This window comes from Betta splendens, chromosome 8 (genome assembly GCF_900634795.4).
Source record: "Betta splendens chromosome 8, fBetSpl5.4, whole genome shotgun sequence".
Taxonomy (NCBI): Eukaryota; Metazoa; Chordata; class Actinopteri; order Anabantiformes; family Osphronemidae; genus Betta; species Betta splendens.
In genome coordinates this window covers 3,454,422-3,469,745 of record NC_040888.2, presented here as the reverse complement: position 1 = coordinate 3,469,745, position 15,324 = coordinate 3,454,422, and the positions used below count along the sequence as shown (strand labels likewise).

The 15,324-nt window shown below is 45.4% G+C and overlaps 1 protein-coding gene and 1 pseudogene across 1 annotated transcript; both read right to left on the bottom strand.

Annotated features, from left to right (window-relative positions):
- On the bottom strand, positions 1 to 6,255 carry LOC114860838 (interferon-induced protein 44-like). Its single transcript, XM_055511007.1, has 7 exons — positions 6,252 to 6,255; positions 5,878 to 5,917; positions 1,373 to 1,562; positions 1,130 to 1,273; positions 806 to 977; positions 610 to 710; positions 1 to 508 (listed from the first exon to the last, which is right to left on the bottom strand). Exons 1-7 carry the CDS (start codon positions 6,253 to 6,255, stop codon positions 347 to 349), a joined length of 813 nt encoding a protein of 270 aa, XP_055366982.1. The 3' UTR covers positions 1 to 346.
- Positions 6,256 to 7,060: 805 nt separating this feature from the next.
- Positions 7,061 to 14,954, bottom strand: LOC114860891 (interferon-induced protein 44-like; annotated as a pseudogene).
- Positions 14,955 to 15,324: the final 370 nt, after the last annotated feature.

Below are 15,324 nucleotides of genomic sequence, written 5' to 3'. Positions count from 1 at the left end.
TCAATCAGTCAATCAAAGCTTTATTTATATAGAGCTGGAATCAACATAGAATTGAACAAGGTGTTGAACAAACATAAAACCACTTTATAAAAGGTAATAAAACATAAAACATGACCCAATGATAAAACATAATGTTAACATAAACCTAAGTATGACACCCCACTATTATTTCTAATAACCCAAGTAGTTATTACGTATGATATAATAATAAACAACAATGTTTTTTTTAACGTTTTTTGTATTATTGTTTTATAGTTTTTATTTAGATAATGTTGATCACACATCTTAGTAGATCAGTAGATACTGTGGTTACGTGGTGCCCTGCCTTGCTCATTTTTAGATCACTTTACTGGTCATTAAGGAAGTCTTCTCCAAACCTGACAATCTTTGTTAGTGCGATCAGTATTTGAGCGTTCATGTCATCACTGGTCTCATCTTCTGAATTGTAATTCTTCACCAGAAAGATGCTCTTCGGAGGAAAACCCAACAACGCGCTGAACTTGTCGACCTGAGATGGACAGAAATATCAGTAATTACAAAGTGGTGAAAAAAATATTTAAGTAATAATGTATTGTTAAAGGTAAAATGAGAAACCACCAACTAATTCACCTGTTCCTTCAGGCGCTTGCTTGTGTAGAGATTCTTTATATTAGCTTTCACTTCTGGACAGGCCTGATCAGGTTTGGTGAGTATCCCCAGTTGAGAAATTCCTGCAAAAAGAAGCATAATCCAGTTTGATTAATAAATGTAATCAAACACCATCAGTCCACACTAAATGATGACTGTGTCTATATTCAGCTGTTACCCAGGTCACGGGCTGCCTCTCTGACTTCTCTCATCTTCTTCACCACTTCATCGCTCAGTATAGACACTGAGCCGACGGGAACAACACACACCAGGACATGAACTCTGTCGTCCAGAGTGGGATCTGGGTTGTAGTTGATGTCGTTTTCATTCAGTGGGTGACAAGAAATAAACTGAATGATACAAGAATGAAATGTGTTCATACATACATACATGAAGATGTTTGAGGGAAAGGAAACACATTTATCATATCTATTGTGAGTCATGCTTTCTCAAAGGAACGTGTCAAAGGACACCATTAAATATAGAGAACAAGTGATTTTACCCTGTATCCGTCCTTCACATGTCCCTTCAGGGCCAGTTTCACATCCTCCACTTGGACTCCTTTGTCTGACTCTAAGCCCACAATGTCATTGAAAATGAAATTGTAGAAGCTCTGATGGTCTTTGTGGATTTTGTAACTTTTATACTGTAAAACAGAAAGTGTAGATTTAATTACAAGCTAATTTATCAACATAATTAATGAGTCACTGTCCTTAGAATCACCACAGTAAACAGATATTCATACTTTTTGAGTATAGCTGTCCCCAGATGTTGCATCCGTTGGTGCTCGATCCGTAACTCTGCCTTGAAAAACGCTGTCAACAGAGTTGATGAAACTGGACTTTCCAGCACCAACTGGTCCATAAAGCAGAATTCTGAGATGTGTCGCTCGTTCGTTTTTGGGTTTGTATTGTTTTAGAAAACATAATGTGCTCCTGTACAGTAAGAAATAAAAACCCAACAAATTATGCAAGATTTATTTTATTGCTAATATCACATAAACATAATTGTTGTCATTCACAGCTTTAACAAACCAGATGAGGTTCTGCTCAGGACCACAGAAAGCAATGACACCACAGTGACTTATTAACTCACTCTGGCAAAGTTCTCCATGGATCTTCAAATACTGATGGTTCTGATGGTTTTGTTACTGATTGTTCTGTAGAACAAAATACATTTATGTACTGTATTTTATGTAATACACTGAGATGCATTTCTAATGTAATGTAATAATGTAAATGTGGTGCTGTTATTGGACAGATGAGAGTCAGAACTTACTTTGACCCATGTCTGGAAAAAGATGTTTAAATACACATGTTATTAGTATTATCAAGATTGGAAAAATTAGAACAACTGGGAGTGATGTCCACATAACCAATTACATCTAATGGTTCAATATCATGAGGACAATATGAAGCTCAAGTTGATATTTACCATTTATATGTGACAACAAATAGAAAACTGTTACCTTTGGTTTTGTGGCTCTGGGTTGAGTTGATCCTGCAGAAATGAATGGGAAATGATAGGAGGGTTTACTGGAACTTTTACCTTCATTCCTTCAGTATTTATTAACTATTTCAGTGAAAGTCATTGAAGTAGCTTATATCCTATGCCAGAAGCAGGAGGTCTAAAACTTAATTAACATTTTCAAAACTTATTGACAGAATTGGTCTCAGAATGTGTAAAACATAGATAAAAATCAGGGATTGTCCTCCATGGCTCTATAAATATTCCCAAAGGAAAAAATGCTTGGTGTATCTTATAATACACTGAAATGTTGTGTTATCCCTGGCAGGGATACATTAAAAAATAAAGAAAGTAAAATCAATAAATATATATATATATACAACACACACACACACACACACACACACACACACACTCACACACACACACACATATATATATATATATATATATATATATGGTTTTTTTACTTTCTTTATATATATATAAAAAAATAAAAAATAAATAATAAAATAATTTCCCCTCAATAAAGTATTTCTATTCTATTCTATTCTATTCTATTCTATTCTATTCTATTCTATTCTATTCTATAAATAGGTTGAAATCAAAAACTGATTGAAACATACAGTAAACAGCTGATGAGTCACAGCTCATCTCCTCTCATACAGTATGTGGGATCCTTATAAGGAGAAGGCAAAGCGTCTTACTACTTTTTAATGAGGTATTTTACGTATGTAGTGCAGAGGGACTAGGTGTGAATGCTGCTGAGAGTGTTGGGTCTTCCTGTGCATGCGAGTTGAAAGTTGCCCGCATGCAGCAAATAAACAGGAAATGTTTTGTTCCTGTTTGCCACTGTAGGACACTTAGAAATGAAATTATGTAATAAACAATAGTGACAGCAGACAAATTAGAAGCAAACACAGACAAACGTACAAACAAGAATGAGGAACCAGAGACATAAACTACAGTCATTTAAGTAACCCATTCCTAAAAACATGGTGAAGGCTGAGAAACCGAAGGCAGAATAAAAAACTAACCAAAAAGGTGAAAGTGGTTTTATTAATTTTCAATGGGATATTTTCTAATGCAATAAAGAGGAGCTAGATGTGAATGCTGCTCTGCAGAGTGTGGGTCTTCCTGTGTATAAAAATTGAAAGAGCAACTCATACAGGAAATGAACAGGAACTGTTTTGTGCCTGTTTGCCACTCTGGGACACTTTGAAATGAAATTATGTAATAAATGAGAGTGGCAGATGATAAATTAGAAGCAAACAAGTGTACAAACAAGTGTACAGGCCAGAATGAGGAACCAGAGACATAAACTGACTGTAGTTTGTCTCTCTGGAGAAGTTCTCAGCTTTGCTAATTTTCAATTGGGTATTTTATTAATGTAATAAAGAGGAACTAACAGTATCTGTGAATGATGCTCTGCAGAGTATTTGGCCAATGTCCACATACCTTCATATTCAGCAGTTAAATGACATAAGAACAATTTAGAGCTATTAACATGGAGCTATATTTACTGTTCATGTGTGACAACAAATAGAAAGTAATTACCTTTGGTTCTGATGCTGCTGAGTTGATGCTGCAGAGTGAGAGAAGGATCGAGGAGGGGGCTTTTATAGGTTCTACCTATTTGTACTTTTGCTTTCATTTTAGCAAGTCTGTAGATTAGATGAACTGTAAGATGCATAAAGAAAAAAACATGCTGAAAAATCTGTTTTATACGTTAAAGTCCTAGAACATGGTAAATATTAAAATGTTGAGCTTGGCACGAGGAGGACATGATGGCGCTGCTGACAGTGAACAGAAAGTGCTGATTGGAAGAAGCAGGTTTCCATGAAGTGACATCGCCATCTTTAATCAAGAGCGCAGTTTTTCAATCCGAGAGCGCCCTTTAATGACTTCTGTTCAGATTTGGTCATGCTTGATCTCAAAACTCTTCCTTCACCTTTAAAATGTCTCTGCCCACTCATACTTGGTCTATCCACGTTCTCACCCTCGTTCCTCCTGCTATCTCTCAAAACGACTCACGCTTGCTCTAGCTACAAAATACGTGAGATAATTATTTAATTAATACCATAAAACACCAGTCAGTAGGATTCCTTTAACTCTTGTAACTCTTTAACACAAGTCTTTCAATTCAAGCCCTTTGTACATTTAAAATATTTTTGTAAACATACTAAACATTACAAAAGACCACTATTTATGACTGCTTTATACAGCTAATTGTCTAATAATACTTTGATTACATAAATGCGGAAATGTCGACGATGTCATGTTATGACGTCACATCGTACCCGAAATGTAATTATATTTTTTCTTCTTTCTCCAATTATTAATAATAACAACATATAATAATATAATAATAAAATAACATTATTTTTGACAAACACAAACATAAAACAGTAAACTTTTTAACCGTCATGGACTGGTTCATCTGTTTTGTCTTTTAACAATTGCTTCACATTTCCCCTCATGTTCAATGTCCTCCATACATGTGATGTCAGTGATCCACAGAGAAAGAGTTGCAACTTTTTTTACTTAGACTTAGTATGTGAGTGTTCATGCCATCATTGGTATTCATTTCTGAATTGTAATTCTTCACCAGAAAGATGCTGTTCAGGGGGAAACCCAACATCACACTGAACTTGTTGACCTGAGATGGACAGAAAGATCAGTAATTACACATTGGTGAGAAATATGCTTTTTCTACTTTAATACACAAAATGTAATTACACACAGATAAATGTATATTATCTATTATTAATTATCAACCAACTCACCTGTTCCTTCAGATATATGCTTTTGTAGAGATTCTCTACATTCTCTCCCACTTCTGGACAGGCTTCATCAGGTTTGGTGAGAATCGCCAGTTGAGGAATTCCTATAAATAAAGAAACATAATCCAATATTATTCATAAATCAAAAATCATCAGTCCACACTAATTGATGACTGTGTCTATATTCAGCTGTTACCCAGGTCACTGGCTGCCAGTCTGACTTCTCTCATCTTCTCCACCACTTCATTGCTCAGTATAGACAGCAAGCCGACTGGCTTGTAACTGTTGTCATTCTCATTCTGCAGGCAACAATGTATTAACTAGGAAACAATGAAATACAATACAATGGTCATACATACATTAATGAGGACTCTGTTAATGATTTGAGGGAAAGGTAACATCACATTTGTTCAAATACAAATCATGTTTGTCACTAATGCTTTGTTCAGAAGAAAGTGCCATAGTGATTTTCCCTGTATCCTTCCTTCACATGTCCCATTAGGGACAGTTTCACATCCTCCGCTTGGACTCCTCTGTCTGACTCTAATGATGTCATTGAAAATGAAATTATTGAAGCTCTGAGGCTCTTTGCGGATTTTATGAGTTTGATACTGTAAAACAGAAGGTGCAGATTTAATTACAAACAAATTTACCCACTTTTAAGTTTACATTTATACAATAATAACAAGTCACTGTCCTTAGAATCACCACAAACTCTGCAACTCTGCCTTGAAAAACGCTGTCAACCGAGTCGATGAAACTGGACTTTCCAGCACCAACTGGTCCATGAAGCAGAATTCTGAGACGTGTCACTTGTTCGTTTTGAGGTTTGTATTGTTTTAGAAAACTTAACGTGTCCTTGCTCCTGTTCAATCAGAAATATCTAATTCTGTAAGATTTATTATATTAGCAATGTCACATAAACAAAATTGTCGTCATTCACAGCAAATGCAGTAACAAACCAGGTCCTGAGCAGAACCACAGCAACTTATTAACTGACTCTGGCAAAGTCCTCCATGGATCCTTAAATAATGATTGTTCTGTACGACCAAATACATGTATGTTAATACACTAAATTACTACATTAATTTTTAATGTAGTAGTGAATTATAATCTATCAGTGCTGCTATTAGACAGATAGACAGAGACAGAGTCAGTCTTATTCCCTCCCAGTTCTGGAAAGTTCTTATTTTTTTTATTTATGAGCATGTTACTAGAATTATTAAGAGAAGAATAGATGCAACAAAGACAAGAATTGTCTCTTATTTTTTATCAAAATGTTTTACTGATGCATTAAGAAGAAATTAAATGAAAAAAGGTCTGCTAGGTTTTGCTTCGTCATTCTAGTACTGTAAGAGGATAATGTCCATGCACCCATGGTTCAATTTCATTAGGACATTTCATTACGACAAATGGTAAAAATTTATATGCAACAACAAATGGAAAACCGTTGCCTTTGGTTCTGTGGCTCTGGGTCGAGTGGATCCTCTAGAAATGAAAGCAAAATGATAGGATTTTTATAGGTTCCTGTTGAACTTTCACTTCTTCATTATTTATTCATTGCAGTGAATGTATTGACCAGCCTTGTATTTATAGATATAAAACAGATGGAGCTTCTGACAGTGAACAGATAGTGCTGAATGGAAGAAACCTCATGAAGCAGGTTTCAGACTGGGATCTGTTCTAAGAAGTGATGTTTGGAGCTTTAAACTGAAAAGGAACAGCGACCTCTGGTGGTGACGATTAGAAATGCTGTGTCCAAATAAGCAAACCTTTATTAAGTATTTTTATGCCATTGAAAGCAGAACAATGCAAACATTCACCAAACGTTTTATGCCGCCAGTACACGTTAAAACAGATGCTCTGTCTGTGTAGTGGAGAGAGAGTCTTAGCATTTTATTTTATTTTATTGTTATATAAAAAAAAAAAACAAGCTGTGTTTAAATGAATGCGTATTTAGTTCTGGATCGTTAAGAAAACAAACTACGTAGATCTGTTTTCCTTCCTTCTTTCCTTTTCTTTTCCTCTCTTGTCTTTCATTCATCAGGTGCAAAGGTTGTTCTTTAAATTGTGTGCGAATAAAACTTTTTAATTTGGAGCCCTTTGTATCTTACTAAAATACAAAGATACTAAGCTACTAAGACTAATGAGTAATGTCTAATAATAATTTAATTACACAAACATAATGAGGAGATGTCTTTAATTCATGTAATATTTGCCTTAATTCCTTAATAATTCCTTGACTGTTTTACTGGTCATTTAGGAAGTCTTCTCCAAACATGATGATCTCTTTCAGTGCACTCAGTATGTGAGTGTTCATGTCATCATTGGTATTACTTTCTGAACTGTAATTCTTCACCAGAAAGATGCTGTTCAGTGAAATACCCAACAACTTGTGGAACATGTCGACCTGAGATGGACAGAAATATATATAATAATTATACAGTGGTGGCTACAAAATGTAATTACACACAAACAAATGAAATAATGTATTATTATTATTATTAAGGTAAAAATCACCGTTAATCTCACCTGTTCCTTTAGGTACTTGCTTTTGTAGAGATTCTTTACATTGTCTGCCACTTTAGGACAGGCTTCATCAGGTTTGGTGAGAATCGCCAGTTGAGGAATTCCTGCAAAAAGAAGCATAATCCTGTCATGATCAGTGTCTTTGTCTCTAGTTGTTCCCTGTTTTCACGTCATGTCCTCCTTGTCTTATTTTGGTTCCAGGTTCCAGTTCCGGTTTTATTTTGGTAGCACTCCCAGTTTCTGTTTCCGTTCTTGCTTTACTTCCTGTCATCAGTTCTGTTCTCCCTAGTTCATTACCCACACCTGTCGGTAATCAGTTAATCAAATCACTGTATTTAACCACCACCTGTGTCCTTAGTTCGATGCCAGATTGTCGTATTCTAGTTCCCTGAGTGTTCGTGTTTCCCGTGTCCTGTTCCTGCCCGTATCATGTATCCTGCCCGACCTTGGATTACCTACTTACCGTGAGTTTTTGCCTGTTCCCTGTCTGTACTTTCGCCGAGCCTTTCCTGTGTATGACCTGGACCGTCTGACCGTGCCTTTGAGAATAAACCCTTTTGTGGATTATAATATCGCCTCCGTGCTGTGCATGTGGGTTCGCCGCCTGCTTCGAGTTCCTGACAGAACAATCTGGCCAAACTTGGACCCAGCCAGCACTTAGCCTCCGGTCAGGTCAGTGACTGTTTTTCCTTGTTTTTTTTTTACGGCGAATATAACTCTCCCGCGGAAGTATGGAGTTTACCTGCGCCGAGCTACCCAGCGACCTACATGTTTATTTCGAGATCCTCGCGGAGGATTACCGACGGGCTAGTAACCCGGAGGACCAGCGCTGCGCCGTGGAGGTGGCGATATTGACGCTGGAGGACGATGACACCGCGTTAGATCACCCCAGTGTTCGTCGCCTCTATGAGCGACTGTGCGCGAAGTCTGACGAGCTAAGCGACGCGCTCTGCACCACGCCAGCGCCGGTCGCACCGCCGATGGTTTCGGTTTCCTCCTCCCCGCCCCGTCGGATCGTCGTGCCTGCACCAACCTGCCCAGCTCCATGGTTGTTTCCCTGGGAGGATTTCCTGCTCTCACGCGGCCCTCAGTCTCCAGTTCAGCCGCGCGCTTCTCAGTCTCCAGTTCAGCCGCGCGCTTCTCAGTCTCCAGTTCAGCCGCGCGCTTCTCAGTCTCCAGTTCAGCCGCGCGCTGCTCAGTTTCCAAGTCAGCCGCGCGCTGCTCAGTTTCCAAGTCAGCCGCGCGCTGCTCAGTTTCCAAGTCAGCCGCGCGCTGCTCAGTTTCCAAGTCAGCCGCGCGCTGCTCAGTTTCCAAGTCAGCCGCGCGCTGCTCAGTTTCCAAGTCAGCCGCGCGCTGCTCAGTTTCCAAGTCAGCCGCGCGCTGCTCAGTTTCCAAGTCAGCCGCGCGCTGCTCAGTTTCCAAGTCAGCCGCGCGCTGCTCAGTTTCCAAGTCAGCCGCGCGCTGCTCAGTTTCCAAGTCAGCCGCGCGCTGCCCAGACCCCAGTTCAGCCGCGCGCTGCCCAGACCCCAGTTCAGCCGCGCGCTGCCCAGACCCCAGTTCAGCCGCGCGCTGCCCAGACCCCAGTTCAGCCGCGCGCTGCCCAGACCCCAGTTCAGCCGCGCGCTGCCCAGACCCCAGTTCAGCCGCGCGCTGCCCAGACCCCAGTTCAGCCGCGCGCTGCCCAGACCCCAGTTAAACCGTGTGTTACTCATGCCCCGGTGCAGCCCTGTCGTCCCCAGGCCCCAGCCAGTCGACCTAGTCCAGACCCCAGTTCAGCCGTGTGTTGCCCAGACCCCAGATCAGCCGTGTGTTGCCCAGACCCCAGATCAGCCGTGTGTTGCCCAGACCCCAGATCAGCCGTGTGTTGCCCAGACCCCTGATCAGCCGTGTGTTGCCCAGACCCCTGATCAGTCGTGTGTTGCCCTGACCCCAGTTCCGTCCTTGTCCCCGTCAGAGGGCGCTGTCCGTCTGACGACTGTTAACCCCACCCAATCAGGCCCGACGTCTCCCCCGTCGAGCTCGGCAGCTGTAAGCTGTCATGCCAGCTCCGGAGGGGACGCCGCTCCAGTCCCTGTCGGCCATGTTGCGGCCGTTCCAGTCCCTGTCGGCCATGTTGCGGCCGTTCTAGTTCCTGTCGGCTCCTCAGAGGAGGACGCCGTCCCTGTTCCCGTCGGCCATATTGAGGCCGTTCTAGTTCCAGTTCCTGTCGGCTCCTCAGAGGAGGACGCCGTTCTAGTTCCTGTCGGCCAAGTAGAGGCCGTTCCAGTCCCTGTCGGCCATGTTGCGGTCGCTCCAGTCCCTGTCGGCCATGTTGCGGTCGCTCCAGTCCCTGTCGGCCATGTTGCGGTCGCTCCAGTCCCTGTCGGCCATGTTGCGGTCGCTCCAGTCCCTGTCGGCCATGTTGCGGTCGCTCCAGTTCCTGTCGGCCCGTTAAAGGTCGTTCCTGTCCCTGTCGGCCATGTTGAGGTCGTTCCTGTTCCTGTCGGCCATGTTGAGGTCGTTCCCGTTCCCGAAGGCCAAGTTGAGGGCGTTCCCGTAGGCCAAGTTGAGGGCGTTCCCGTAGGCCAAGTTGAGGGCGTTCCCGTAGGCCAAGTTGAGGGCGTTCCCGTAGGCCAAGTTGAGGGCGTTCCCGTAGGCCAAGTTGAGGGCGCTCCCGTAGGCCAAGTTGAGGGCGCTCCCGTAGGCCAAGTTGAGGGCGCTCCCGTAGGCCAAGTTGAGGGCGCTCCCGTAGGCCAAGTTGAGGGCGTTCCCGTAGGCCAAGTTGAGGGCGTTCCCGTAGGCCAAGTTGAGGGCGTTCCCGTAGGCCAAGTAGAGGTCACCCCTGTCTCTGACCCCGTTCCTGTCGGCCCTGTAGCGGTCGTTCCAGTCCCCGTCACCCTTGGAGCCGCAGCGCCCGCCGGCCCCCAGGAGGAGGGCAAGCACCTGCGGCAGTTTCCTGCGCACCTCCAGGAGGAGGTCGCGCCAGCCGCAGTTCCTGCGCACCTCCAGGAGGAGGTCGCGCCAGCCGCAGTTCCTGCGCACCTCCAGGAGGAGGTCGCGCCAGCCGCAGTTCCTGCGCACCTCCAGGAGGAGGTCGCGCCAGCCGCAGTTCCTGCGCACCTCCAGGAGGAGGTCGCGCCAGCCGCAGTTCCTGCGCACCTCCAGGAGGAGGGTCGCGCCAGCCGCAGTTCCTGCGCACCTCCAGGAGGAGGTCGCGCCAGCCGCAGTTCCTGCGCACCTCCAGGAGGAGGTCGCGCCAGCCGCAGTTCCTGCGCACCTCCAGGAGGAGGTCGCGCCAGTCGCAGTTCCTGCGCACCTCCAGGAGGAGGTCGCGCCAGTCGCAGTTCCTGCGCACCTCCAGGAGGAGGTCGCGCCAGTCGCAGTTCCTGCGCACCTCCAGGAGGAGGTCGCGCCAGTCGCAGTTCCTGCGCACCTCCAGGAGGAGGTCGCGCCAGTCGCAGTTCCTGCGCACCTCCAGGAGGGGGTCGCGCCCGCCGCAGTCCGGCGGACCCCCAGGAGGGGGTCGCGCCCGCCGCAGTCCCGGCGGACCCCCAGGAGGGGGTCGCGCCCGCCGCATCCCGGCGGACCCCCAGGAGGGTCGCGCCCGCCGCAGTCCCGGCGGACCCCCAGGAGGGGGTCGCGCCGCCGCAGTCCCGGCGGACCCCCAGGAGGGGGTCGCGCCCGCCGCAGTCCCTGTCGACCCCCAGGAGGGGGTCGCTCCCGTCATAGTTCCTGCCGACCCCCAGGAGGGGGTCGCTCCCGTCATAGTTCCTGCCGACCTCCAGGAGGGGGTCGCTCCCGTCATAGTTCCTGCCGACCTCCAGGAGGGGGTCGCTCCCGTCATAGTTCCTGCCGACCTCCAGGAGGGGGTCGCTCCCGTCGCAGCTCCGGCGGACCTCCAGGAGGGGGTCGCGCCCGTCGTAGTTCCTGCCGACCTCCAGGAGGGGGTCGCTCCCGCCGTAGTCCCTGCCGACCTCCAGGAGGGGGTCGCTCCCGCCGTAGTTCCTGCCGACCTCCAGGAGGGGGTCGCTCCCGCCGTAGTTCCTGCCGACCTCCAGGAGGGGGTCGCTCCCGCCGTAGTTCCTGCCGACCTCCAGGAGGGGGTCGCTCCCGTCGTAGTTCCTGCCGACCTCCAGGAGGGGGTCGCTCCCGCCGTAGTCCCTGCCGACCTCCAGGAGAGGGTCGCTCCCGTCGTAGTCCCGGCGGACCTCCAGGAGGGGGTCGCGCCCGTCCCGGCTCCGGCCGCACCTGCATCGGTTCCTGGCGGCCCGGCTCCGGCCGCACCTGCATCGGTTCCTGGCGGCCCGGCTCCGGCCGCACCTGCATCGGTTCCTGGCGGCCCGGCTCCGGCCGCACCTGCATCGGTTCCTGGCGGCCCGGCTCCGGCCGCACCTGCATCGGTTCCTGTTTCTCGTCGCGGTGGTCCAAGGAGGACGCCGCTGGTTCCCGGCTCTCGTCGCGGTGGTCCAAGGAGGACGCCGCTGGTTCCCGTCTCTCGTCGCGGTGGTCCAAGGAGGACGCCGCTGGTTCCCGCCTCTCGTCGCGGTGGTCCAAGGAGGACGCCGCTGGTCCCTGCCTCGTCCTTGTCTCGGCCGCCGGACTGGTGGCCTTGCCCTCGGCGCCTCCTGCTGCCCGGATGGCGCTGCCTCCTGCGGCGACGCCCGCCTCGACTCCTCAGCCCTTCGGATCAGCGTCCGCCTGGAGGACGTTGCCATTCGGGGTGGTCCCCGGGGACATCGGTCCAGCCCAAGGGCACTAAGAGTGCCACCCTGGCTCAGCGGCTGCTGAGCAGGATCTCGCCACGCCGTCACCCTCCGTGACGGAATCCCTGAACTTCATGTTTTCTTGGTCATGGACTTTTGTAGTGTTGTGGACTCTTGTTTTGGCCCTCCTCCGGTCCTCCCTCCACCCACCCTGCTCATGTACCTTGAGGGGTAGGGATTCGGTCCCTCCGCCTGGGACCACCCTCCGCCCGCCCTGGTTTGGGGGGGGAGGCTTCCGTAGGCGCCGTGGAAGGCGCCATAGGGGGGGGGGTACTGTCATGATCAGTGTCTTTGTCTCTAGTTGTTCCCTGTTTTCACGTCATGTCCTCCTTGTCTTATTTTGGTTCCAGGTTCCAGTTCCGGTTTTATTTTGGTAGCACTCCCAGTTTCTGTTTCCGTTCTTGCTTTACTTCCTGTCATCAGTTCTGTTCTCCCTAGTTCATTACCCACACCTGTCGGTAATCAGTTAATCAAATCACTGTATTTAACCACCACCTGTGTCCTTAGTTCGATGCCAGATTGTCGTATTCTAGTTCCCTGAGTGTTCGTGTTTCCCGTGTCCTGTTCCTGCCCGTATCATGTATCCTGCCCGACCTTGGATTACCTACTTACCGTGAGTTTTTGCCTGTTCCCTGTCTGTACTTTCGCCGAGCCTTTCCTGTGTATGACCTGGACCGTCTGACCGTGCCTTTGAGAATAAACCCTTTTGTGGATTATAATATCGCCTCCGTGCTGTGCATGTGGGTTCGCCGCCTGCTTCGAGTTCCTGACAAATCCAGTTTGATTAATAAATGTAATCAAACACCATCAGTCCACACTAAGTGATGACTGTGTATATATTCAGCTGTTACCCAGGTCACAGGCTGCCAGTCTGACTTCTCTCATCTTCTTCACCACTTCATTGCTCAGTAAAGACACTGAGCCAACAGGAACAACACACACCAGGACATGAACTCTGTCGTTCATAGTGGGATCTGGGTTGTAACTGTTGTCATTCTCCTCCAAATGTTGATCAGATTTAAACTGGAAAACAATAAAATATGGTCATAAATACTGTACATACAATAAGTGAAAACAAATCTTGTTTGTGACTCATGCTTTTGTTCAGAGCTAAATGTCACAGGACCTCGTTAAATAATGAGGACAAGCAATTTTTACCTCATACCCGTCCTTCACATGTCCCTTTAGGGCCAGTTTCACATCCTCCACTTGGACTCCTCTGTCTGACCATGATGTCATTGAAAATGAAATTGTAGAAGCTCTGACGATCTTTGTGGATTTTGTAAGTCTGATCCTGTGAAACAGAAGGTGCAGATTTAATTAAAAGCCAATTTACAGTTTACATTTCTACATGAATAATGAACCACTGTCGACAGAATCACCCCAGTAAACAGATATTCATACTTTTTGAGTATAGCTGTCCCCAGATGTTGCATCCGTCAGTGCTCGACCTGCAACTCTGCCTTGAAAAACGCTGTCGACAGAGTTGATGAAACTGGACTTTCCAGCACCAACTGGTCCATAAAGCAGAATTCTGAGATGTGTCACTTCTTCATTTTGAGGTTTGTATTGTTTTAGAAAACTTAACGTTTCCTTGTTCCTGTGCAGTACAAAAATCAGAATTCAAGTACTGTATAATTCATTATACAGTAATATAATGTAATGTTACATAATAATTTTACATAAACATAATTGCTGTCATCTGCAGCTCTGAGTCAAAGCTGTAACAAACCACATGAGGTCCTGAGCAAAACCACAAAAAGCAACACCACAGTAACTTATTAACTCACTCTGGCAAAGTCCTCCATGGACCTTTAGATAGTCCTGTAGCACAAATTACATGTGTGTAAATACACGGAGATGGATTTCTTATGTAATAGTGAATTATATTTAATCAGTGCTGTTATTCAAAAGATGAGAGTCAGAACTTACCTCCTCCCATTTCTGAAAGACATTTAAATGCACATGGTGTGAGTATTATTGAGAGCAGAAGAATTAAAACGACAACAACTGTCACTAAGATATTTTACTGAAAAAATAAAAACTGCCTGCTAGGTTTTGCTGTCATGCTAGTAAGAGGAGGGGGGTGATGTCCACATGTTCATTGCATTGAATGGTTCAATAACATAAGGACTAGTTTAGTTATTAGTTTTAGTTAGTAACTTAAACATTTTTAATATTTAGTATGAGACAGCAAATGGTAAACCAGTACCTTTGGTTCTGTGGTCATTTCATACTTGAGTTGAACTTTGACTTTCATTTCTTCACTATTATTAAAAAAGTCAAAATTTCAAGGTAGATCAAACTGGACAACGCAGATTTATCAGCATTGTCTTTGAGTGTAGTAAATATTTTGTGCTTGTGTGCCATTCTAGGACACTTTGAAATTAAATTACGTAATAAACAAGAGCAAACGACTAATTAGAAGCAAACACAGACCACAATGAGGAAACAAAGAGAAACTCAGGTGAGTTAGTAACCCAAGTATGACAACATTAAAGGTTCTATGCTGAAGGCTGTAAAACCAAAGGCAGAATTAAGACTAATCAACAAGACAGAAGTGATTAAGAAGTTATGTAACGGAAAAGTTGTATATTTATGTATCTACTCTTTTTGTATGTGCTTAAATGCAGATGAATGAGGGGCTAGAGCCTTACTGACATGTGACAACAAATAGAAAGTCATTACCTGTGGTTCTGCTGCTCTGGGTTGAGGTGGTCCTGCAGAGTGAGAGAAAAATCAAGGAGATGGACGTTTTATAGAGTTCCGTTATTTGTACTTTTGCTTTCATTTTAGCGTCCAGTAGAGTGTTTACAAGAAAAAAAGCAGGGCTGATGTGTGATGACCCACTGCACAAGGACATATGAATAAAAAATGAAAGGTTTTACACAAGTTCATTTAACAGGTCTTTTTAATGTGAATGGCTTCCTTTTAGGAGTGAGGATCGAGAAAAGAAGTTTTAACAGTTTTAAGCTCAGCAAGTAAATAATTGGAGGAGGTAAACAATTGGAGCTCCAAACAGCGACCTCTGGTGGTAACGTTTCGAACTGCTCTGCCATCATCTACATTAAAAATAAAAGTACAAAGTGTTCAAATAAGCAAACCTTTATTGAGTTCTTTTTAATTCCTATAAAAGCAGAATAACACAAATGTGCACTAACCATTTTATGACACCA

Excerpts from the sequence above, each read along its gene's own strand:
- LOC114860838 (XM_055511007.1), bottom strand. Across the intron at positions 1,563-5,877 it reads CCATGGAGGACTTTGCCAGA|GAGCACATTATGTTTTCTAA; the intron begins GTCAGTTAATAA and ends CTTACTGTACAG. Across the intron at positions 509-609 it reads GCAAGCGCCTGAAGGAACAG|GTCGACAAGTTCAGCGCGTT; the intron begins GTGAATTAGTTG and ends TGTCCATCTCAG.